This window comes from Hyla sarda, chromosome 1, assembly GCF_029499605.1.
Source record: "Hyla sarda isolate aHylSar1 chromosome 1, aHylSar1.hap1, whole genome shotgun sequence".
Lineage (NCBI taxonomy): Eukaryota > Metazoa > Chordata > Amphibia > Anura > Hylidae > Hyla > Hyla sarda.
The window spans coordinates 472491306-472518687 of NC_079189.1; the positions used below are offsets into that span (position 1 = coordinate 472491306).

Sequence of the window (27382 nt, forward strand, 5' to 3'; positions counted from 1 at the left end):
GGATTCAGCCGTTGGGCAGACTCGAGGTATGAGAGGTTCTTGTGATCAGTGTAAATAATAACTGGAAATCTTGATCCCTCCAGCAGATGCCTCCATTCCTCAAGTGCTAATTTAATGGCTAGAAGCTCTCGATCCCCGATGGAGTAGTTCCTCTCCGCCGGAGAGAAGGTCCTAGAAAAAAAACCACAAGTAACAGCATGCCCGGAAGAGTTTTTTTGTAGAAGGACAGCTCCAGCTCCCACTGAGGAGGCATCAACCTCCAATAGGAAGGGTTTAGATGGGTCAGGTCTGGAGAGCACGGGAGCCGAAGAGAAGGCAGACTTGAGTCGTTTAAAGGCGTCTTCCGCTTGAGGAGGCCAAGACTTGGGATCGGCATTTTTTTTGGTTAAAGCCACAATAGGAGCCACAATGGTAGAAAAATGTGGAATAAATTGCCTGTAATAATTGGCGAACCCCAAAAAACGTTGGATGGCACGGAGTCCGGAGGGGCGTGGCCAATCTAAGACGGCAGAGAGTTTATCTGGATCCATTTGTAGTCCCTGGCCAGAGACCAAGTATCCTAGAAAAGGAAGAGATTGGCATTCAAACAGACATTTCTCAATTTTAGCATAGAGTTGATTGTCACGAAGTCTCTGAAGAACCATACGGACATGCTGGCGGTGTTCTTCTAGATTGGCCGAAAAAATTAGGATATCATCAAGATATACAACAACACAGGAGTATAACAGATCACGAAAAATTTCATTAACAAAGTCTTGGAAGACAGCAGGGGCGTTGCACAGGCCAAAGGGCATGACCAGATACTCAAAGTGTCCATCTCTGGTGTTAAATGCTGTTTTCCACTCATCCCCCTCTCTGATGCGGATGAGGTTATAGGCGCCTCTTAAGTCCAATTTAGTAAAGATGTGGGCACCTTGGAGGCGATCAAAGAGTTCAGAGATGAGGGGTAAGGGGTAGCGGTTCTTAACCGTGATTTTATTAAGTCCGCGGTAGTCAATGCAAGGACGTAGAGAGCCATCTTTTTTGGACACAAAGAAAAATCCGGCTCCGGCAGGAGAGGAGGATTTACGGATAAAGCCCTTTTTTAGATTCTCCTGGACGTATTCAGACATGGCAAGAGTCTCTGGGGCAGAGAGAGGATAAATTCTGCCCCGGGGTGGAGTAGTGCCCGGGAGGAGGTCGATAGGACAATCATAAGGCCTGTGAGGAGGTAGAGTCTCCGCTTGTTTTTTGCAGAAAACATCCGCGAAGTCCATATAGGCCTTAGGGAGACCGGTTACTGGAGGAAGAAGAGAGTTACGGCAAGGGTTACTGGGAACCGGTTTTAGACAGTCCTTGGAACAAGAGGGCCCCCAACTCTTGATCTCCCCAGTGGACCAATCCAGGGTTGGGGAATGAAGTTGAAGCCAGGGAAGTCCAAGGAGAATTTCCGAGGTGCAATTGGGGAGGACCAAAAGTTCAATCCTCTCGTGATGAGATCCGATGCTCATTAGAAGGGGCTCCGTGCGGAAACGTATGGAACAGTCCAATCTTTCATTGTTTATACAATTGATGTAAAGGGGTCTGGTGAGACTGGTCACTGGGATGTTGAACCTGTTGACGAGAGAGGCCAAAATAAAATTTCCTGCAGATCCAGAGTCCAAGAAGGCCACAGAAGAGAAGGAGAAGGCAGAGGCAGACATCCGCACAGGCACAGTAAGACGTGGAGAAGCAGAGTGGACATCAAGGATTGTCTCACCTTTGTGCGGAGTCAGGGTACGTCTTTCCAGGCGGGGAGGGCGGATAGGACAATCCCTCAGGAAGTGTTCGGTACTAGCACAGTACAGGCAGAGGTTCTCCATGCGGCGTCGTGTCCTCTCTTGAGATGTCAGGCGAGACCGGTCGACCTGCATAGCCTCCACGGCGGGAGGCACAGGAACAGATTGCAGGGAACCAGAGGAGAGAGGAGCCGAGGAGAAGAAACGTCTCGTGCGAACAGAGTCCATATCTTGGCGGAGCTCCTGACGCCTTTCGGAAAAACGCATGTCAATGCGAGTGGCTAGGTGAATAAGTTCATGAAGATTAGCAGGCATTTCTCGTGCGGCCAGAACATCTTTAATGTTGCTGGATAGGCCTTTTTTAAAGGTCGCGCAGAGGGCCTCATTGTTCCAGGATAATTCAGAAGCAAGAGTACGGAATTGTACGGCATACTCGCCAACGGAAGAATTACCCTGGACCAGGTTCAACAGGGCAGTCTCAGCAGAAGAGGCTCGGGCAGGTTCCTCAAAGACACTTCGAATTTCCGAGAAGAAGGAGTGTACAGAGGCAGTGACGGGGTCATTGCGGTCCCAGAGCGGTGTGGCCCAAGCCAGGGCTTTTCCAGACAGCAGGCTGACTACGAAAGCCACCTTAGACCTTTCAGTGGGGAACTGGTCCGACATCATCTCCAAGTGTAATGAACATTGGGAAAGGAAGCCACGGCAAAACTTAGAGTCCCCATCAAATTTATCCGGCAAGGATAGTCGTAGTCCAGAAGCGGCCACTCGCTGCGGGGGAGGTACAGGAGCTGGCGGAGGAGATGGTTGCTGGAGCTGTGGTAGTAACTGTTGTAGCATAACAGTCAGTTGAGACAGCTGTTGGCCTTGTTGCGCAATCTGTTGTGACTGCTGGGCGACCACCGTGGTGAGGTCAGCGACAACTGGCAGAGGAACTTCAGCGGGATCCATGGCCGGATCTACTGTCACGATGCCGGCTGGCAGGTAGTGGATCCTCTGTGCCAGAGAGGGATTGGCGTGGACCGTGCTAGAGGATCGGTTCTAAGTCACTACTGGTTTTCACCAGAGCCCGCCGCAAAGCGGGATGGTCTTGCTGCGGCGGTAGTGACCAGGTCGTATCCCCTAGCAACGGCTCAACCTCTCTGGCTGCTGAAGATAGGCGCGGTACAAGGGAGTAGACAGAAGCAAGGTCGGACGTAGCAGAAGGTCGGGGCAGGCAGCAAGGATCGTAGTCAGGGGCAACGGCAGGAGGTCTGGAACACAGGCTAGGAACACACAAGGAAACGCTTTCACTGGCACTAAGGCAACAAGATCCGGCGAGGGAGTGAAGGGGAAGTGAGGTGATATAGGGAAGTGCACAGGTGTAAACACTAATTGGAACCACTGCGCCAATCAGCGGCGCAGTGGCCCTTTAAATCGCAAAGACCCGGCGCGCGCGCGCCCTAGGGAGCGGGGCCGCGCGCGCCGGGACAGAACTGACGGAGAGCGAGTCAGGTACGGGAGCCGGGGTGCGCATCGCGAGCGGGCGCTACCCGCATCGCGAATCGCATCCCGGCCAGAGGCGGTATCGCAGCGCCCCGGGTCCGTGGAACCGACCGGAGCGCTGCAGTGAGAGGAGTGTAGCGAGCGCTCCGGGGAGGAGCGGGGACCCGGAGCGCTCGGCGTAACAAGCACTATGCATAATATTTTGTACTTTTGTAAGACTTCAAAAAAATGATGTATTGTCTAGTTTTGTTATTTATTGTGTACCTTGAATGGCACAAAAATGCATATGTTTATAACTGTACATGAATTATTCATGAATAAGGCACAGACTAAATGTTATGTTTTATAATATATCAGCTCTCAATACGATAATGTATCTTCAGCATGACAGAAAGAAGATAAAAATATTGTAAATACTAGCAAAACAAGCAGGATAATAACATTGTAAAATAAGTATCTGGAAACACATCAAACATTGTCTGAAGGCTAGGGTTCCAAAGCATGACGCTTGATTCTGAATCACACAGCTACACCGTGGTTCTAAAATATTTATCAAAAGCAACACCAACATCAAGGAATAATGTGAGAAATCCTGCTGCTCAGCTCTAACATTAACATTATCAACCCTCCCTGCAAGGTCACAATAATGGTAATTTCTGTACCGAAAATGTATCTACATAAGAAATATGAATACAGTAATGACATTACCTGGAAATATGAACTGCTGTTTGTACTTGTAGTAATGAGAACCTTGCAGCAAAGATGAGGTACATGGATGAGAGGTGCTATTCGACCCTGTGAAAAAACAAACAAACAAGCTAATAGTATCTATAAGGCCCCTTTCACACTATAAAGTTGTGCGGTTAAAAGATCTGTTATAAACATCCGTTAGAAAAGCCTTAATAACGGATGTTAAATGTCTGTTACAAAATCCCATTCAAGTCTATGGGATTTTTTGATTACCCGTTATGACCCGTTATAGTCCATCATGAATAACGGATGTTATTTGTGACGGAAGGAAAAACGGGACATGCACTAATTTTTCTCTCGTCACAAGAAACGGGTAAATTAACAGCCGTTATTTTTAACATTGAAATCTAAGGCAAACGGATTAGCCTTTATGTCATCCGTTTACACCTGGTTTATAATATCCGTTATTACATCTGAGAATGCTCAGTAAAGGTGACATCAGCAGACTCCTGCAGTGCTGAGGGACTACTACTCCATTCATGGAACAGACTTGTTTCCATGATGGGAGTAGTAATTCCCTGGCTGCGGGAGTCTGCAGACAGCAGGGGAGGCCACATTAGTGTTTGTACTACTACCCCCATCATGGAACAGAGTCTGTTCCATGATGGAGGTTGTAGTACAGCAGCTGAGTGATTGATCGCACCATGTCTCACTTCTGAGACCCGATGCGATCAGAAGTTATTAAGCAGGGGAGCGGGCGGCATCGTCCTGCAACCCTGCGATGTATCGTGTGTTTTAACTTTCATTTTTAAATCCCCCTGCGGGGGTATATATATTTATATATATACATATATATGTATATATATATATATATATATATCAATGCGCTGGCGGGGGTCATATCTTTATTAATGCGCTGTGGGGGGGATATTATAAATGCGCTGGGGGGCTAGATATATAGGCTATGTATCTGCACCCCCCCCCCCCCCCCCCCCGCCACAGCACTTTTAATATACATATGGCCCCCACTGACGATGTTCATTTAAAAAAAAAAATACAGGGAGCCCTGAATGGCTCCTCAGTAACGGCCATTCAGGGCTCTCTGCGGGGGATTTAAAAATGAAAGTTAAAACACACAATACATCGCAGGGTTGTGGACCATGCCGCCCACTCCCCTGCTTAATAACTTCTGAACGCATCGTGTCTCAGAAGTGAGACCTGGTGCAATCAATCCCTCAGCCCCTGTACTACAACCCCCATCATGGTAAAGACTCGGTTCCATGATGGGGGTAGTAGTACAAACACTAATGTAGCCTCCCCAGCTGTCTGCATACTCCTGCAGCCAGGGAATTACTACTCAAATCATGGACAGAAGTCTGTTCCATGATGGGAGTAGTAGAAGTCCCTGCTGTGAGAGTCTGTAGGCAGAGGTGTTAAAATGGCCGTACATGACGGATGTTATTACGGGTCTTAACGGATGAGTATGCCCTTTATTTTGACAGACATTATTCAGCCGTTAGCACCCCTTATTATACATCCGTTTTCACACAGAAAATGGATGTTTAATAACGGATGAATGCTCATATTGTGAAAGGAGCCTTACATGAAGACTTTATGAAGATTTTACAGACTTTTTTAAACCCTCAAAAATCTGCTGGTGTTTATCAATATGCTCAATTATTTATAAACAGGTTGGTACTCTCTAAATACCAGTAATACTATGTAAAATGGTGGCAGTATGTTAGTGTAAATAGTTCCTAGATTTCATATAAGTGGCATTCAAACTTTTTTTCCCAATAACAAACCAAAATATACTGTGGGGCGGTGGGTGGCAATACCAGTACCCGCTGACAAAGGTGAGTGAAAGAAGGAGCACTTGGCATCAGATGTGTGGCATCAGGTGGGTGGCAGGAACAGAATAGTAGCTGAGGCAGTTAGGCAGAAGAAACCGGTCTCTTTTGTAAAAGTGTTGGTGTGCACAAGTAATTATTGAGGATATGCATTAGCTAAAACTTACCTTTTAATAATAGTCTAAGGATAAAATATATGGACCAATATGGAAAGGTGTGCAAAAAACACCATGTGCCACCTACACCACCAAGTATTGATGTGATGCAAAAACTTCTAAAAGGTGGAAGGGAACAACGTATGGTCCATTTTAACAGTTGGGGGTAAAATTCCCTATTAATGCCCTTCTTGGCAAGTGTTACTTGCCCCAAAAAGGGCAGCCCCACACAGGAACCTCTCCCTATTTCCACCTAAAAACCCTGCCAGGGTTCGTGTGCGGGGCCGCCCTTTTTAGGGTGAGTAACACTTGCCTCCAAAAGGTGAAAGGGAACAACGTATGGTCCATTGTAAAAGGTAAAAGCTGACCCTGTAAGGCCCTACTCTCGCCCTATTAATTCCCTTCTTGGAAAGTGTTACTCGCCCTAAAAAGGGGGGCCTGACACACGAACCTCTTCCTATTTCCACCTAAAAACCCTCGAAATTAATAGGGCAAGAGTAGGGCCTTACAGGGTCAGTTTTTACCCACACCTTTTACACAGGACCATACGTTGTTCCCTTACACCTTTTAGAGGTTTTTGCATCACATCAGTACTTGGTGGTGTTTTTTGCACACCTTTCCTTTCGTTTGATTTCAAAAAATTTTGGGTCCATATATTTTATCCTAAGAAAATGTAAGTTTTAGCTAATGCATATCCTCAATATTTACTTGTTGTCTGATGCAGAGGAATGTCTGTAAGTGAGGAGCAGCAACTTAAATATTTTTTGCTGTATCCATATTTGTAAAGTGTTGGTGTGGCACAATGGTTAATCTAATTTGATACATTAGGCATTGGAGGGTGGAAATCCTGGCTGATCAAAGTCTAAGTCATCTTGACAAAGGTCAGTCTCTTCACATTTTTGGTTGACAGGCGAGCTCTCCTTGGGGTTACTATGGCCCCTGCCGCACTAAACACCCACTCTGATGGCACACTACTGGCCGGGCAGGACAGCTGAATTGATTTACCGCTGTAAAGATCTTATTTCTCAGTAACACATACAGACAGACGCTGTCTGCTCTCTCAGGAAATAATCCCAGCAATGGCTGTCTTCAGCGATGGCTGCCGAATATATAGGGCTGTGACATCACAGGGCTGGCTGCTGATACATGTGATTCTGGGTAATCCCGCCCACGCGCCTTCCCAGAGTTCCTTGCCCCATGTCCTCACATGTGTAGCCACCATTTTAGATCCCCTGGAGCCTGGACTGCACTAAGTGGAGTTTAATGAATCGATTTGTTACGAATCGAATTTTTCAGGAAATTTGTAAGGAAGCTGGATTCGTCCGATTCCCGCATCTCTATTGGCCTCATCTGCCAAATCACAACATATCTGTCTTAATGGGAATGCCTTATAGGCATGTTTGTTTGGTAAGACTCATATAAGACTTTAAAACACACATTTTCATTGTATGCATTTAATAATAAGGGGTTGTTTTGTATGTATTTTATGTTTTACTGGGGTGAACATGGGAGGATGAAATTCTTATAAACTTAAAACCACCAAATCCCCATCCTGATAGCTACAGTATCAGGCAAGTCTCAGACTATGAAGGTGCCACAAAAATGTTAACACATATTCTGCCACCAAAACGTGACCGGAGATATGCTTTAAATCCTCTGAACCCTAGGGATGTGTAGGGAGTCCTCTCGAATCTCTCTACCAACAACTGAAGATGCTGGTGGAGAAAAAGGTGAAGTATGTTGTATTTAAACTGCATGACCTGGCTGTTGTAAGAGAAATAAGCCACTGCCAAAACTATCTGGCAGCAGCTAACTCCCTATTCTCTCCACTAAGAACAACAACTCATACCTGCTGTAGACAAATAAATTTAGATGCCTGTTAATACGTTTAGGCAAATCTTGGACTTGATGGACGTATGTCTTTTTTCAACCATACTAACTATGTAACTATGTAACTATGTAAATCCTACTTCAAGTGGAATACAAACTATCAGAACAAGATTTTTATGTAGGGAATGCTGGAAAATATACACAGTAATTTGAAAAGTATTTTTCATACTACATAAATCTATGCAATAGACCCAAACACCCAGATGAGTAAATAAACCAGACAGACATGCTGCCTATATTAAATGGTATTGCAAAAATATATATTCTATAGATGAACTTATATAGAACTAATACTGACAGAACAAATAACATTAAAGAATTTATTGCATGTGTACATTCTAGTTACAATTGGTAACAACAAATCAGGGGATTTCAGAGTCGCTATATACAGCCTAACCTTCCCAGGCAATTTGGCTATTTTCTACATTGTGAAATGGGAAATAAAACATACAGAAATTACCATAAAGTATGGTAAATTAATATATAAATATCTGAGATATCATTGGTGATAAAAAATTACATAGGTAACTATGTAAGTATCATATCTATACAGCAGCCTGTAAAGATATATGCGTGTAAAAACAATCTGGCCCCCAATGCTCCAGCCAACATTTAACACTGTATATTGACATTTACTTAAAATAATAGAAACCCTTCATGTGCACAGTATGTAATAGAACCTTTCCTGTGTTAGTATTGTAGCACAGAATTAGGTTGGGAAGCTCTTGGCCTGTCCCAGGTGAAATTTGGTACCTGGTAAGTTGAACGGCTTCTGCTGGCGGGTGCATTGTGGGGATGGGTGAAGAGGAGAGGGTGGGGTGGCGCTTGGGGGAAGCGGAGGAGCAGGTGAGGACGGTGTGGAGGATGTCGTAGAGGAAGGGTTGCTGCTGGAATCTGGCTGGTAGGGCACTGGAATGTGGTCCTGGGAAAACAAAAGAGATAACACATTGGGAGGCAGATGAAAGGAAAGCAGACACATTGTGATACATTGGACAAAACCTTTAGCTTTATTCTCTTAAAGGAGTACTGTAGTGAAACATAACTTATCCCCTATGCAAAGGATAGGGGATAAGTTATAGATCGTGGAGGGTCCAACCCTTGGGACCCCTAGTGGTCTCCTGAACGTGGGCCCCGAGAGTCTGCTGGAAGGTGGCATGTTGACCCCCGCACAGAGCGGCAGCCGACATGCCCCCCTCCCTGTATCCCATAGAGATACATGGAAGGGGTGTGTGGGCCGCAGCTTCCTGTGGGGGCCGGAAGATCGCAGGGGGTCCCAAGGGTGGGACTCCCCGTGATCTAAACCTTATCCCCTATCCTTTGGATAGGGGATAAGTTATGTTTCACTGCACTACTCCTTCAAAGTAATATGCATAAGTAGACATGACAGTGTAGTCATTATCACAGTACTAAATACACAGAAATAAAAGCAATTGATGATTGAAGTTGTATCCCTTAAAACACATTTACTTTAGGACATAGTGCTTCCACTCAAAACCTGGAAATATATTTTTTACTGTGGTTAACAGCAATACACCAACCCTTCATCTTACAGACAAGAGATCTAGGAAGCTCAGTCATGAGGAGCTGTTTGACAGAATTCTAACAATGATCTAACGGTCCCCAGTGGGCACCACTAATTATACCCCTGATCCCTCCGCAGGGTTGAAATCAGAACCTATTTGCTCTTTAACCATGTTTAGTGTGACCAGTTTACCACAAAGTATTTTGGGCAATTTTTGAAACTGTATATGTTACATAGTGCCCACCTGCTCTCACCCAGATCCACTGTTACTGCCTACTTGCGCAATCGCCCTAAACAGCGATTCCACAACTTGGAGACAGTCACTGCTCTCTACTAAGTGCAGGGGTGTCACAAGTCAAAATAGTAAACAATGCACAATACAGTACAGCTCAGGGAGAAATAGTTGGGAAACAGCGGGTTAACATGCACAAGATACAAAATACAACAAACAGAGATAAAATTGTCAGCAAGCCAGGTCCAATAGCCAAGAGAACTACTAAAGTGCCAAAGACAAATGGTTAACCAAATATCAAAGCCAAAGCAAAGAACCAAAATACAGAATAACATGTCTATGAGGAAACTGCAAACATAAATAGCCAGACATAGCAGGGTGTGGACGCCACAGGAGATATCAGGATATCAGACAGATACATCTCTTACAGTATAGCTAAAAAAAAAGAAAAATAGACCAAAGCAAAAAAAAAAAAAAAAAACTGCAGCACAAAACTGAGAGAGAACATACAGTAACCTAAGGCTAGTATTTTGGTAATTTTTTTTAAATTTATTTTATTTTTGTATTTTGGTCACTATTTCTTTTTTTTTTTTTTTTTGTACTTTGGTCAGTATTTTAAGCCATACCAGGATGTGAAACCAACACATAAAACGGTTATGGAAAGATCTGCATCATTTTCTCAGTCTTAGAACAACTCTGTTTTAGCTAAAAACATACTGACCAAAATATTACATGTCAACTCTGCCTAGGAAATCCAACAGCTCTGAAGTACTGTATGAGAACAATGTCAACAAATCACCATTCAGTATATTAGTTTATTAGTTTTGTTGGGTCCTCTAGATTTTGCAATGTGGTGGTACAAAATGCTGCAGTCTCCCCAGAATTTTCGGGACATTAACGGTGAAATTAATTGTCAAAAACATTAGTTCAGACACAAAATAATCCACTTGTTCTGTATACGTAAAGGACATATGATTAATAAGTCTGGATATAAAAGGTACTGGCTGATTTTTTTATTCCATCACTCAGCCCTGATTCTATTTCCCACGCATTTTCTCAGTTTTAACATTCCTCCTCCTCACCAGTGTTTGTTTGTTTTGTTATTTTCTTATTTTATTTGTAAAGTATAAGACACAATGCCTAAAATCCCTCCATACCATCTGGGAAGAGTCGGGAAGCAGATGGCTCCTCAGTCATCCAGTCAGTTCTACAAAGGAACAAGTGAGCATTGTGCCCTCAGCATAACCCCTCTGTCACTCGCCCACTGCTCCTGCCGTAATTCAAGCATGCATCCCCTGTGATCTTCAGGATATTCATCGGGAATTGACATTAATCAATGAATAGCTTAATAACATTAAGAGTAGAATGTACGATAAACCATGGTAACGTACTATAACATTCAAACTTCAATAATATATCTACGAGGTACACACATGGGGGAGATTTATCAAAACCTGTGCAGAGGAAATGTTGCTGAGATGCCCATATCAACCAATCAGATCGCTTCTTTCATTTTTAACAAGGCCTCTGCAAAATGAAAGAAGTGATCTGATTGGTTGCTATGGGCAACTTTGTAACTTTTCCTCTGGACAGGTTTTGATAAATCTCCCCCAATATTCTTCCAGTTGACAATATTTACTATACAACCACTGGAGAGTAAGGCTATGTTCACACATAGAATTTAAATTGTAATTTTAAGAGTATTTCTCTCAGCATGTGGGTCAGTATTTTTAGCCAAAACTGACAGAGGAAAAAAATTATAATGAGGACATTTGCACCATTTTGGTGTTCTGTTTTGGACCCACACTTTTTTTTGGTTAACAAAACATACTGATCAAATTACTATGTGTGAACAAAGACTAAGCTCTATGGTAAAGAAGCATTTGCTTATGAATATATCAAATGCATTACATGCGGTACATTATAGACTTATAAGCCTATCCAACCATACAACTCACTCGCCAAAGAAACAGAGCTAGGCCTAAAATGGGTGGAAAAGGGGCGTGGCCTTTAGAGGTGCATAATCTATTTGAGATTACGCTACAGAGATAGCATAAATTGTAGCTGAAATCTATAATAGCTCAGAGCTAGGGTACATTTCAGAAGCATGGTGTACGGGCAGCCACTTTACTGCCTGATTTATTAAAATCCGTCCTAATAAATCATATGAAGCGGAAGCCAGTGGACCCTTACATATGACAAGCATAGCAAACGCTGATTTTGATAAATTCCCACCAATATATTTTAAGGAAATTGAGAAAATGATCTTTACAGGGCAAGTTATTGAGAATTTTTTTTCCTCATTCAGATGCATCAGTTCAGTTTTATATATAAATCTGAAAAGAAAATAAGGTGCGGCGCCTTTGGAAATATCTGTCATTGTCTACATTTTGCACAGATGAAATGTTCAGTGATGGCAGGGAAACATACATGTCTGAGCAGTAAAGCAGGAACATATGTAATAATCATGGATAAAATTGCTATTTTTCTCTCCATTTCAAACGTCAAAGTTATTTCTGGTCCATCTGTTGAGTCTACGTTTAGTGTTATACTTATCCCAAAGAGTTCACCATTTCATTATAGTTTATTGCTTAAGCTGTTTGCTTGGGGCACTGCTATCTCAACAAATGTGTGACCATTAATATAATGTTCTTTGAGAAGAGAAAAATATATAAGCATAGTCCTCCAGTTTCATTTGTTGGAAGCAAAACATTTTCAAAAAATATTAAAAAAGAATACCCCCCCCCCCTTCTCCAAGTAAAAACATTTGTTTGAGAATGATTTCTTACACTGTTCCCTATTTTTAAGCAGTTGATAATCCCACACAGCATTATCCTCCTCAGGTAAAGTGGACCGACAATCAATGTCAATCATTAGATACAATCATTGCACTGGCTATTTACCCTTTAGATCGTCGCTGTCAAAGTTAACAGCGCATCTAAATGGACATTTAATTGGTCCCTGGTGGTCTAGTACAGTGCATTGCCCCCACCCCAAAAAAAGATATAGGGGTCAGAATATGACAATGAAAAAAAATATATATAAAACGTTTAGAATTTTTTTAAATTAGTAAAACATGGTAAAAAAAAAATGGAAGTAAAATTGGCCGCACAAAAAACAAGCCCTTTTATGGGTGTGTAGATAATTAGCTATGGCTATTGAGGGGCAAGAAGGAAAAAATTTAAGTGCAAAAAACTAAAATTGGCAAGGTCTTTAAGGGGTTAGGAGAGTGCTCCTAATCTCAGCTCCTCACACAAAAAAAAGACACATGGGAGGCAGAATCTTGCTGATTAATAGCGGATCAAATACTTATTTAAATGTAAAACAATTATAACACATTTGAAATGCATTTTTGTAGATTTTCTATATTCTTGTTGTAATTCTGTCTGTTACTGTTCAAATAAAACAACCATTAAAATCATAATTTCTCTGTCAGTGAGCAAATATAAACATTTAGGGGATCCTCCACTGTATGTGATTAGTGGCATGTGCTAATGGAGAAGTAAATTGAAGTATATGAGAAATGGCTCAGAGTCATTGCACATATCCCTTTGTGATCTTGGTTGTTTATAATGAAGCAATAAAGAAATATACTTTTATTATCATGGTTTTATTTTTGAGTGGATTTTCTGTAGTAATTAACACATATTTCTGCTATTACTATATTTATTGTATATTTTGGACCTAAGGACAAAGAGATGCTGTAAAGAGCATTTGAACACTGAAGCCAGAAGCCCACCCTCTCAATAACCAGAAGTACCAAGGCAATGGGAAGTTCGATGCTTCCGATCTAGAAGTAACAATGAGTTAGATCTTAAATTATAAATGGAAAGAACATTCTGTAATTGCAATGAGTGGCATAAAACAAATCAATGTAATGCAATTAGGTCTGTGTTTCCTGTTATCTGTTGTATGGTGTAGATGTGCCTATTTATCATTTTTCCCTGACCCTATTCATCTGTACAAATCCATTATCCTCCGCAAGGCCTGTAAATTCTCCAGTACGTATATCCATATGTCTTGACTGTTGATACAGACAACATAAATAAATGTGATTTGACGAACTCAGCTTCCAACATTTAGCCCCTTCATTACAATCCTCAAACTAAACCAGAACTAGATGATTGTATGCTGGTATTCAAGAATGAAATCTGTATGCTGATCACTGCAAACCAGACGCTACGTCTTATGATAATGGGCAAATGTAACCATGATTACGGTATTTAGAAATTCTGTATATACTATCCATTTATGATCTGTACTCTGTACTAAGACTCAGGTTATTCCTGTTACACCTTGTGCTCCGGTCACTTCCTCTGGCCGTGAGCGCACTGTCCCCCTCTCCCCTGCTGCCGGCGGGGCTGGGATTCGCATTGTGGGACGATCCACACTCCTCTGCTGCTTCTTCCTCTGCTTCTCAGCTCCAGCACACGCATCCCCGTCTCTTAGGGCACGCACGTGCCGGAGCTCTGAAATTTAAAGGGCCAGTATGCCCATAATTATGTGAAACACCTGACACTATTCTATAAGTCCTTGCACCTCCCACTCTTCCCTGTTGGATCTTCAGTGCCATTTGCCTAAGATTAACCGTTCCATACTGTCTGTTTGCCTTGGCCGTGTTCTGACCCTTCCAGTACGCTATTTGACTACGCACCTTTGCCGCCTGCCTTGACCTTCTGCTAAGTCCAACTACGCCTCTGCCTCATCCTACTGTACTTCGCCTCGCCCAGTGATCTATGTGGTCAAGTCGTATCGGGGTACGCGACCTGGGTGTCGCCTGCCGCAGCAAATCCATCCTGCCTTGCGGCGGGGTCTGGTGAAGACCAGCTGCACCTTAGACTCCGCTCCCCGATACGGCCCGTGTCATCAGCCACTCAGGTCAGTGAATCCACATCCAGCATTATTACAATTCCTATGGTTTGAATGGATTATATGTAGTTAAACTATTTGGTTCACTGAGCTAATAGTAACCATCATGACTTACCTTGTTAATTTTGTTAGTTTTAGGAAGGGTTTGGCTAATATGTAGGTCTGAGTACCGTGGAGGTTTTCTTAAAGGATTGTTGATGTCACATGGTACAGATTCAGTCCTAACTAGTCGTGCTGAAATGAGAATAAATTAATAGTTAGTGACAATAATCCCCAGACAGTTATAATTCACATTATGGTTTAGAAGTTATCGATAGATCTGTGTCACTAGCTTGATACTCCCCTTTTTTTGTCAAAGCAGCGCATCTTCTACAAGCTACAGTGTGCTAGCCAAACACACTCCAGCACTTTCATCAGTGGTTAAAGAGGTTCTCTCAGACTAACAGAATTTAGTATTTTCAGGCATATTTCATTGTAAAAAAAAAAAGCATCAGTGAAAATTGTGTCCATATTTTCCAGCTTAATGGGCTCTGTGTAAGTCTATGGGATAGTGGTTGTCTGTCCACACAATAGCCCTGATTTACTAACATGATCCCAACTCCCAACGAATGTAAAGTTACGTCCTGGTGCAGAGTTACTTCGCTTTATTTATTTGCTTAACGCTTTATTTTTCCTGTGCAACACTTTTTTTCACCCGTGTGAGAGAATTTAATATCGTGCAACAGAATTTTCCTGACATGAGCGAAGCATTGAAAAAATAATACGCTGAAAATAACCCGACACTCTTAGTAAATCAGGGCTAATATGTAAAAAAAAATAAAAAAAATGGATGGGGTTTTTTTCCCAGCCATGTAAATAATCTACATATTGGCCCTGATTTACTATTGTAAACCCGACATGTCTGGCTGTGCGCCAGAAATTCTGTCTGCGCCAGAATGAAAAAAAAACTCGACTAATTTTACTGAGAAACCCAAAAAGGGGGCGTGGCAGTCAGGAAAAGGGGTGTAATCGACAAAAAGGGGGCGTGCCCCTGACATTTTCACAAAAAAACAACATATTTACTATGGTTTTCACAGAAAATGTAGTGGATTTAAGCTGAGGAAAACACTACAGATCAGAGCATGTGTACAAAAAAGCAAAGTGTAGGGAAAAGTGCAAAATGTAGGGAAACATTAGTAAATATTAGGAAAAAAATTTTAGGGAATTAAAACCCACAAAGAAAACTACACTCCACTCTTAGTAAATCAGGGCCATTGTGTGCACAGAAAACTATAAGAAAACTATAGACTTACATGCCACGTGTTAATGTAAAAAATATGGCCAAATTTTTTCCGCAATTTTGAAGATGCATTTTTAACAATGAAATACGGCTGAAAATACACTGTGTGAACCTAACCTAAGATCCAAAGTCTTCAATATACTCAATCTAGAGACTTGGTTCTTAAAGGAGTACTACGGGAAATGAAAACTTATCCCCTTGGATAGGGGATAAGTTTCTGATGGCGGGGGGTCCGATCGCTGGGGCCCCTTGCCATCTCCCGTTACAGGGCCCCACCAGTCAGCGACAAGGCGGCATGTCTGACCACGGCATGATGTGGCGGCCGACACGCCCCCTTAATTCATCTCTATGGGAGAGCTGGAGCGCTGGGGCTTGCACAACTTTTGTATCTTTTTATGCCAGAAATAAGTTTTCTTTGCATGTGAAAGGGTAGCCGAGTAGTTTGTTGGTGGTTTAAACAACTGGTTCTTAAAAATGCTTGTTCCATCGGCTTGTTCCATCTCCTTACTTACACTTTTTTTCAGCCTCTCCAACCTCTTTACAGTGGTCAGAAGTTGTTGGGAAGGCCAAAAGCAGCCAAGGTGGGGAAGTTATGCAAACGGTGTAACCCTGCCAGCTTCCGTATTTATGTAACTCCTTGAGATACATAAGCAGAGTAGTTGTTTTTTTGGGAACTCCTATTAAAGTCAACGGTTGCACTGGTGTCTATGGTATTTTATAGATCCTTGACCCATAAACCAGCATTTTAAACTACATGTAAAGTTGGAAGACCTTTTAGAGATTTTACAAATTTTAAACTTTCTCCATTTTGTAGTATTAAGACTGTTCCTTATATGAACACACTTAGCCACATTCAAGGCTGTATTTGCCACTAGGCACTTTACAGACAGTTCATAGGGTGGCAGCTTGCAGGGGGTGGTAGTACGAGGCAGAAAAAAAAACACATTTTTATATATCATCCCCCTCCCCTGCCTCCTGCTGCCCTTGCTAGTAAATCTGACATGTTTAGGAATTGGGGGAGGTGAGGAGGAGATGCATTGCAGGGCAGACCCTGAGCTGGCACTAGGGGGCAGTGTTACAGTTGTTACATAGAGAGTGCACAGGAATACCCTATTCTGCGTTCTGCACTCAGCTTCACCTTGTTTTCATTGCTGCCCCTCTGCACCCTTATAGTCCTCCAGCTCTGTTTTAACATCATGCATGCTTCACTACCTGTCTTGGCTCTCATTGCAGAAAACAGGTTCCATTATATTTTATGGAGCAGTTTTAAAGGAAGGCATTTTGAGTGATGCACTCATTCTAGGATATCTCATACCAAGAAAAAAGGTAAGGAAGGATATACTAATATGTAGCCAGCCTTTTCAGTAGTTGCCCATACAGCCAACTACCTCATCCACCCCTTTAAAGTGGAGTTATCAGACTTGGTGCCTAGCTATAAATACAGCCCTGACTGTGACTACATTCGATTCAGTGCCAAGATCCAGAGTAGGCACTAACCTATAGTGGCTGAAAAAATATTTACTGTATATCTATTAGGAAGGCAAAACCTCCAGTTTTTACTTGTTTCTCTTTTATTTATGACATGAATAAGCTTGTTACTGTAGATGAGGTTACAGTTTAATTACAGAAAACTGTACACAATCGAATAATATTTCCAAATAAGTTCCTTAAATATTATTAATAACTGTTTCCCTTTCTTTTCCTTTTTGGCAGTGATACACATTATAACACTTAAATAGAACTAATAAATACAGTACATAATCAACTGCTTGACATACTATATACAATGGTTGTATTATCCCCACAAAATAGAAATGGGAAATCTGTCAGGATCACTAACCACACAATGCTTAAAAATTTTTCCTAATTTCACTAAAATTATCTGAACAATAAGCTGCGAAACTTTACGAAAGCCTTGAGTCACCATTCTGCTGATATCTGTCAATTGAAATTTCTGTGCCAACAGGGTACATACCTCCCCGATGTATAATTAATAAATGACATGGAGGGGCCTCTTTGGTGCATTTGTTGTGGCACTTTAGTCTAAAGAGGAAATGGAAACAGAATAAACTTCTTTAAATAAAGAGTATTGCGTAAGTAAAGACAATCCTGAATTACAGTGCGTTATAAAGAAATCCAATTGGGCACTTGGAGACCCAAAGTTATAGTATGTTAATTGTGAAATTAAAACCATAATAAAAGAGTATTTGCATTAACAACATAAACTAAATGTACCAAAAAAAAACACTGCAATCTTCCCAGTGTAAAACCAAAGAAAAAATGGTAAAATTCACTTAATAAATCAGTCAAATCAAATGTTTGTTATGAAGGTGCCAAGTTATACAGTAGCCCTACCTGAACTTTAAAAAAAACTAAAACAAAAAAAACATACACACATATGGCTATAGACAGCAAATTAGATGAATAGGGCACAATGTATATGTTTAGAGTATGTGTATATATTTTAAGTTCATACAATGAACATAGGAGGAAATCTACTTGATTTATGTCTTGATGACTATCGGACATGCAGACTGTATTTTTTGAAGTGTATTTTTTGAGGCATTTCATCATTTGGTCCACATTGGTTAGCAAAATTCTTTCCAGAAACAATATGCATGAGGAATAGCAAATTCCCTCCAAAGCGTGTAAACATGAATGAACAGTTCTTTACTGTTTTTTAATATCCAGAACAGATTAAAGTTTAAAACAAGTATGTACTTTATGACTTCTACTGTGGTACTACTTGGGGTTATTTTACTACTGTGATTTTATCACTCCATATAATACAAATATGCAGATTTATAGTGATTCAGCTCATTGTGCAAGCATATTCTAGGACATAAGTCTATGACTTGTGATGGGAGCGCACAAGCCAAAGTATGCTTAGGCAAAAAAGATTCACATTGTCTGCATTATGCACAACACAAATGTGAGTTAGATACAATACTGCAATTGTAAAACTGCATACAACACTTTAATTATATTTGGACGAGTGAATGTAAGCAATGCTTATTTCAATCAATGGCCCAGTTTTACTAAAAAGTTTTACTAAAAGGGTTTAAATTTAGATAGTGAAAACCAGTTTTCTGATTCATCACAATGCATTAGGCTGATTGAGAAATCTGGCACATCTAAAGACTGTCTAGTTTATGTTTAGAACAACTATTTGGCTTTAACTGCGCCAGAATTTGGTGCATATAATGCCATGCCCATTTTACCCAAAGCCACATGCTTTTTTACTGAGACCACACCCCTTTTTATGCTTGTGATGTCTATCTGTATTTTATACCGGGTTTCTCCTTTGAAAAACTCCACCTCTAAATTTCAGTTGTCCCTGAGCTCAGCGCCACCATGGGTGTAATCTAATTGCTGTAATTTCACCCATACTCAGTATGCACAGCAGAGACTGAGCTCCCCTATCTCTCTGTAGCACACCCTCAGGAGAAGCAGCAGCATGGAGGATGGAACACATCAGCAGTGAGCAGAGTAGCTATAAATGCTGCATTGTGGTGATAGCATAGAACAGTTACTAGAAGCTTTGGCATGTGTGTGTCTCTGCATCTCTCTCTCTATCTCTCTCTGTCTGCACGTAACCTAATCCCTCAGTGCAGTTGATAATCCATCTTCAAATCTCCCTCTCCGAAAATGCATTTTACCAGTGAAATTAGAATGAGTGATCAGTACAGGTGGAGAGGGAAAGAAAAGAAGCTTGGTATGTGGAAAAATATGAATTTTTCTATAAGAGAGTATATTCTAAAATTTCTAACTTTTGAACTATTGATTTAAAGAAAAAAATATTTAATGACAATTACCCATTAAAGAACTGTAATACAGAGTGTAGTCAGATGATAAATATAGATTGCAGTATACTACTGTTGAAAATAAGCACTAGTTCCCTTGGGGCATTACATCTTTTCAGTTTTTGTACAACACACATAAGCTCCTGATAGAATTGTATGAGGACTTGAATATAGCCATAAAGGTGCTATATATATCCATAGTCTGAATTGCATTCAGTGACCAGTAGAACATGTCATTCCATAAGTTTCCAAGCCTATGCAATTCTCATTCCGGAAATATTTCCAGCATTGTTTGTTTGTGCTATTTGCTAAACATAATAAAACAATTAGAAGGGTTGTCCCATTAGCTGTCACAATGCATTCCTACATAATATGTGAGCTTACATATACATGTTTTCATTTAAAGTTTCCAAAGTAAGCAACCCATTAGAGTCTAAAATCAACAAAAGCAACATCCAAAAATAACATTGTAATTGGTTTTATGGGGTGTTTATTTTTTTATTTACATTATTTCCTGGTAAAACTGTATATATCATTTTATTTTTCTCACTCAATGGCCAAATAAACTAGACAGCACTTACCACGCTGCTAAGTTTGGATGAGTTTTCCTGTCCACCTCTTAGTAAATATAACTGTACTGTACTTTGAGAAGTATGTGTGATCAAATACCTATCGTTTTCAAGATTGATTTTGTCCTCGTTTTCATTTTTATGCTGGAAATTGAGTTCCCTCTATTATAGTCACAGCCGCTGAGAACTTTGTGAAGGTTATTTCCAAATACAAAACAGAGTCAAGCATCTGACTGATGTCTCTGCAGTTCGAAGTGAAAAAAAAAGACCTGTTATTTAGTGGTGTGCTCCTGACTGTTCTTTGCCATTAGATTTATTTGTTAAATCTAAAGTGTGAAGGTGAAAATAAAAGGCAGAAGGAAGACATAACAGGCCACATGGGGGTATCGTGGTGAAACTGTGTTGCTCCAAACAGCAGGGATTGTTGATGGACCTTTTGTGTGCGTTTACGCCATCCACCCATATATATTAATGACCTAAATAGATTATCTAAAAATAATAATATAAAATGTATTCCTATAACTATTTGCTTTTTAGTTGGTTATACAAACAGAAGTAAATATTTTCACTATATCCGTAAATACAAAAGCACATGAAAAAGTGAATATGTCATCTGAGAGTCTGTATTACAAATTTAGTATTTAAGCAGGTGGCTGTTCCTCTGGTAGAATACACGTTCAAACAGCGGTGCAACATCCAAGATGCAAAAAAAAAAAAAATAATTCTTCCCAATTGCAGGAGGCAACCAGTGTGTTGGGCACGGCACAAAGCTGTGGCTACCAAACTCACTCCATGCTTCTCTATGGGAGAGCCGGAGATATCCGAACGCTGTATCTCCAGCTCTCCTATAGAAATGCATGGAGGGGCCATATCGGCCATAGCATCATACCGTGTTCGACACACTGGATTCAAGCAGAGGGCTGAATGGAAGATTGCGGTGGTCGAGAGAGCATGGGCACCGGGTGGGAGATCATTGGGGGGTCCAGCAGTCGGACCCCCTCGGATCTGACACCTCCCCCGGGGGATAAGATTTTTGATAATTTATAACTCCTTTTATTCTCAGCAAACAGCAATACTAAACTCAACATAATATTTTGACCTATAGTGAAATAAGACATAACATGTGGGCTAAAGTGTATCAATTAGTAGTGAACTTGTTCACTGGAATCAGAGAGTGTATAATAAGAGAACTGCACGACCTTTCATAAAAGTAATGTAAGGTCAAACAGCTATATATGATTAAAAAATAAAATCTGAAATATATATATATATATATATATATATATATATATAGTTTTTTTCTTCTAAATGTTTTGGTCAATTTTCTCTTCAACTCAGAGCTCTTCAGTAGTAAAGCTCCATAAAATATGTATTCAAACTTAATATTATTACCATTGGATATTTTTTTTTTTAAGGCACATAATAGTTCTACCAATGTATGAAATGAATCACATACTTGCAGTTTTTACATTTGAGTCCAAACAGCATCCCTTTCCCACAGACAGTACAGGTCTGAGACATCCAATACTTGGTTGAGAACCTAAGATGGAAGAAGAGCGTATTGAGATATTTGTGGTAGACAGATTAGTCATTCCTTTAACAAAGATTCACTCTGCTGACCTCTAGTCCAGAATGTCTAGCCCACGTACACCAAGGAAATCATTTTTTAATTTCTCATTTCTGTTAGACATAAATGTAATTTCCGTTTTCAGGTTTTTGGAGAAGGAAGTTTATATTCACACAGAACAAACAAAGTTTCTCTGTCTGCCTGTCTAGCTATATATTACTATCTGTCTATGGATCAAAACTTTTTGAAGATTTAGGGGAGTTTTATGATTTTATGGAGGACTAATGAAGTTGTATTGTAGAAAGAATGCTATTCTTGTCCATGAGCTTATAAGTACTTGTTTATTATACAGTCTAGATATGTATATTTGTAGTTCTATTTTGTCTATAACACTACTGCCATGTATATCTGTGATAGCCCTGGCTGTGTACTCCCTTTGTTATGCCTGAGGAAGCTGCACATGCGCAACGAAACGCGTTGCATTCTGGTTAATAAATCCTCTTTTAAGTTCATCTACCTGTCTAGTCGATCAGTGCCGTGAGCCGGGTTCCTTTGAAGCCAAGTATCCACTACTGGCTGGTGTGTGACAGGCAGGGTTGTTAAGTGTCCCAAGTCTTTTTAGATAGAAAGCTATAGGTGCCACATGAGACTGCATGTAAGCTAGACAGCCTAGCAAGATGGCTTGGATGCCTGTTCTGTCCTGCTGCGATCAAGAGATTGCAATCTTAGTCTACTGTTACTACAGCAGAACAAGATGGTGCCCCAAGGGGGTTACTACAAGGACAGCAGTAGAGTTCAGCGATGTTCAAATACGTGCCTACTATTTGGGGAGATGCAAAGTCTGCTTGTTGTTTAAGTCACTTGATACTGATTCAGACATCAGGTCAGTTTGAGGGGCAACGCAATGAGTGCATGTTAAACACAGGATGATGTTTTTACAACAGATATTACATTATGCAATAAATAATACATCGTAGATTGAATATTGAAATAAAAGCTGAACATTTTTATTTTCTTGAAAAAAACATCATTATATGTTTAACATACAAATTACTTCTATTTAAAAATCTTAATCCTTCCAGTTCTTATCAGCTGCTGTATGCTCCACAGGAATTTCTTTTCTTTTTGAATTTCTTTGCTGTATGACCACAGTGCTCTCTGCTGACACCTCTGTCCATGCCAGGAACTGTCCAGAGCAGGATAGGTTTACTACGTGGATTTGCTCCTTCTCTGGACAGTTCCTTACATGGAAAGAGGTGTCAAAAAGAAAAGAACTTCTAGTGAAGCATATAGCAGCTGATAAGTACTGGAAGGATTAAGATTTTAAATAGAAGACTTTTTTTTTTAGCTTTCTGGCACTAGTTGATTGAAAAAATAGTTTTCCACCCTTTAATATGCCCTAAATGGGTATACTACTATAATATACTATACTATACTGCCTTCACTCTGTGCTTCTGGGCAGTGATACACCTACTTCTACACTCCTTGAAGCTGAACGAGGCTGAGCTGCAATACACAACCTATTAACATGAGCATTACACTTCGTAAAAACTAAAGACTCTTCTCTAATCTCAAACAGGAGCTTTAAAGGGGTAGTCCAGTGGTGAAAAACTTATCCCCTATCCTAAGGATAGGGGATAAGTTTGAGATCGCGGGGGGGTCCGACCGCTGGGGCCCCCCGCGATCTCTCTGTACGGGGCCCCGGCTCTACGCCGAGATAGCGGGTGTCGACCCCCGCACGAGGCGGCGGCCGACACGCCCCCTCAATAAATCTCAATGGCAGAGCCGGAGATTGCCGAAGGCAGCGCTTCGGCTCTGCCATAGAGTTGTATTGAGGGGGCGTGTCGGCCGCCGCTTCGTGCGGAGGTCGACACGCCCCCTTCCCGCGGGCTGTCGGGGCTCCGTACAGGAGATCACGGGGGGCCCCAGGGGTCGGACCCCCCGCGATCTGCAACTTATCCCCTATCCTTAAGATAGGGGATAAGTTGTAAACCACTGAGTCACCACTGGACTACTCCTTTAACTCACTGTTGGTGCTTGAGTAGGGTCCCACCCCTTGTATCAATCAATGAAGTAATCTGTGCACTCTTATATACTTTACTGATCATGTTTATTTCTATGCAATCGTTTAACATTGATAATATTTTGATCATGATCAGACCTTCTTCAGGTCACCGGATTGCTGGAGGAAAATTGCAGGAGAGAAGATGCATTTGTAACCTATAGTCGCTGAGACTATGCACCTTCTTTTCTACAATTTTTCTCTAGCAATCTGATAATCTTAAGAAGGAATGAAACATTATCATTGTTAAAGGATTGCATATAAATAAGCAGGATCAGGAAATAAAAGAGTGCAGAGTTTACCTAAATTGACTGTTCATCGGATGGATGTAAAAATAATTTTTTTTTATTGTGAACAAGAGTGTTATAATGATTATGATTTTTATTATTGTATATACTCGAGTATAAGCTGACCCAAATATAAGACGAGGCCCCTAATTTCCCCCCAAAAACCCAGGAAAAGTTATTGACTCGACTATACGCCTAGGGTGGGAAATACATCATCCCCCCATGTAATCATCCAGACCCCCGTCATCATCCCCCCCCCCTTCATCATCACCGCCTGTCAATCCCTTCATCAGTGGTCTTCAACCTGTGGACCTCCAGATGTTGCAAAACTACAACTCCCAGCATGCCTGGACGGCCGTTGTAGTTTTGAAACCTCTGGAGGTCCGCAGGTTGAAGACCACTGTGGCCTTTGTCATCATCCAGACCCCCTTTTGTTTTATACTCACCTCCCCTTGGCAGGAAGTTAGGGTGAGCTGGTCCGGGCCATCTATGCTGCAGGTGGGGATGGTTAGTCATCCGGTGGGGATGGTTAGTCATTGCGGGCTGTCCATTTTCACCAGGGGGCCCTCTTCTCCGCGCTTCGGGCCTGTCCCGGACTAGTGACGTTGCCTTGACGACGACGCACAGGGACGTTGCGCATGAACGTCGTCAAGGCAACTTCACTAGTCCAGGGCAGGCCCGAAGCACGGAGAAGAGGCCCTCTCGGTGAAAATGGACAGCACGCAACGATTAACCCTCCCCACTGGATGGTCCCTGCAGCATAGATGGCCGGACCAGCTCACCCTAACTTCCCGTCGAGGGGAGGTGAGTACAAAACAAAAGGAGGGTCTGGATGATGACAAAGGCAGCGGTGGTCTTCAACCTGCGGACCTCCAGAGGTTTGCCTTCAACCTCCAGAGGTTTGTGTTCAACCTGCGGACCTCCAGAGGTTGTAGTTTTGCAACATCTGGAGGTCCGCAGGTTGAAGACTACTGAGAAGGGAATGACAGGCAGAGAGTTCACTCGAGTATAAGCCGAGGGGGGGTGTTTTCAGCACGAAAAATTGTGCTGAAAAACTCGGCTTATACTCGAGTATATACTGTAATTTTTCATGACAGTTTATTAATGCTGGTTAGTTTAATAACATTTCTGAATCCATATGTATCCAAATAGAATACATAGCTTAGATTTCGATTTTTCAGTTTATTCCTTTTTCATATCAATGTGCTTTCATGTGAGGACTTCCAAGTTGTCAGTATCTCTTGTACTTCCCCACCAGATATGTTTGACTGTCATTTACATTTTAACATGAAGTTGCTGTAGTCCTGGTTTTATTTTCCTCCCACAATACTTTTTAAATTTTGCAACATGACGAATTTAGCAGAATGTGCAGAATGGACATCATTATGTCTGCCTGATATCAAACTTTATACACCAAGCATTAACCTAGTCCAATTTTCAAGCACGAAACATCTTATCGATGCAAGGATGGGGAGAAAGGATTGGGTTCTATCTCCAATGTGCATACAAAATACTTCCATTTTAACAGTGTTGAGTTTATTGCACTACTGCCAGGCCTCCAGTTAATTTGATTTTTTTTTATCATCCTTGCAGAGAGTTTTATCTCATCTTAATAGTTCAGTTGCAGAAATGGGATTCAAATTCAGGCCAGATCCTCCTCCTTGGGAGATGAGGGAGAAAGAGCGAGGGGAAGATGAGATTGCTCTCAGGTAGGATGAGAACAGCTCAGTCTTTACTCTTCTTAAACAGGGATATCAATCACCTTGTATTAGGCCAGAGAAGCATTTTACTCTCCCGAAATAGTATGGTTAACCCTTACTGAGCTGCAGGTAGAGGATTTAGTACATTACTTGTAAGAAACATAAACATGTCCATATTGAAATGACTAATCACCATGATACTAAATTATGTTTTTATTTAATAATCTTTTTTTATTTTCTTGCTTACTCTCAGTCTCATCTCAAAGAAGGTGGGTGTACAGGTAGAAAAGGCTTTACTGATTTTACCATATATTCTAACTTGTTGATCTCAAGCCAAGCATCACGAGCTCAATGAGCCTGCTAACCCTATGGTAGAAGAAAGAGAGATCCTGCTGCAGACTCTGGGTAACCCCTAAACAAGTTCCCCGGAACCTCTGGGATCTGGGGGGACTCTGGCTGGGAAACACTGTAACAGTTGATCAGTGTATGAATAAATACAGATATCATTATTTATGTTTGTAAATTTCCTGAAAAGAAACGTACAAAGATACATGTCATACTTTGTACATTAAAAGGATCCTCTGGTGGAAAAAAAAAATTCTAATCAAATGGTGCCAAAAGTTAAACAGATATGTAAATGAACAGAATGTAGATACAGAATCCGGAACTGCTGTATGTACGGCAAATAATAAGCAACAGGTGAAAAGTAGAAGCAAAGACCAAATCTTTATGGTGCTCAGTCCAAAGATAGTAGATCAAATCCAATATTAGTGTAGTAAGAATTGAGGACAGCACTCACCCAGGATGGTAGCTTCAAAAGTTTTTTATTGTGTAAACAAGGTGGCGGTGTCAGACAGGTGAATGGACAGGAACGCTGAGGGCCTGACGAAGTACGGAAGTACGACACAGTACGGAAGTACGACACAGCTGTTACCTGCACACTGAGGCCCTCGGCGTTCCTGTCCATTCACCTGTCTGACACCGCCACCTTGTTTACACAATAAAAAACTTTTGAAGCTACCATCCTGGGTGAAATCCGTCCTCAATTCTTACTACACTAATATTAGATATGTAAATTACTTCTATATAGAAATTGTAATCCTTCCAGTATCAGCTGCTGTATACTACAGAGGAAGTTGAGAAGTTCTATTCTGTCTGACCACAGTGCTCTCTGCTGACACCTCTGTCTGTGTCAGGAACTGTCCAGAACAGGATAGGTTTGCTATGGGGATTTGCTCCTAATCTGGAAAGGTCCTGACACAGACAGAGGTGTCAGCAAAACGCACTGTGGTCAGACAGAAAACAACTATACAACTTCCTCTGGAGCATACAGCAGCTGATAAGTAATTGAAGGATTAAGATTTTTAAATAGAAGTCATTTACAAACCTGTTTAATTTTTTGACACCAATTGATTTAAAAAAAAAATAAAAACATTTCCACTGGAGTACCCCTTTTAAGGGGTACTCCACTGCCCAAGCATTCAGAATATTTTGTTCAGAATGCTTGGAGCAGGCTGCCATGATCTTGACATCACGGCCAGGCCCCCTTCATTTATGTCTATGAGAGGGGGGGTGTCGGCCGTCACATTCCCAAATCCAGGTGTGCAAACCTTGTGGCATCATAACTGAGAAGACTGGAGGCTGCAATGGCTCCAAAAGGTGCTTCAA

The 27382-nt window shown here is 41.4% G+C and overlaps 1 protein-coding gene across 9 annotated transcripts in view; it reads right to left on the minus strand.

Annotated features, from left to right (window-relative positions):
• Positions 1–27382, minus strand: part of KSR2 (kinase suppressor of ras 2) — a 481762-nt gene that overhangs the window by 104430 nt on the left and 349950 nt on the right. For all 9 annotated transcript variants that reach the window (XM_056537068.1, XM_056537052.1, XM_056536998.1 and 6 more), the window contains 5 exons: positions 21555–21638; positions 17702–17769; positions 14563–14681; positions 8578–8746; positions 3948–4034 (listed from right to left, as the gene is read on the minus strand). In XM_056537068.1, coding sequence (XP_056393043.1) covers positions 3948–4034; positions 8578–8746; positions 14563–14681; positions 17702–17769; positions 21555–21638 — 527 coding nt within the window. The remainder of the gene's footprint in view (positions 1–3947; positions 4035–8577; positions 8747–14562; positions 14682–17701; positions 17770–21554; positions 21639–27382) is intronic.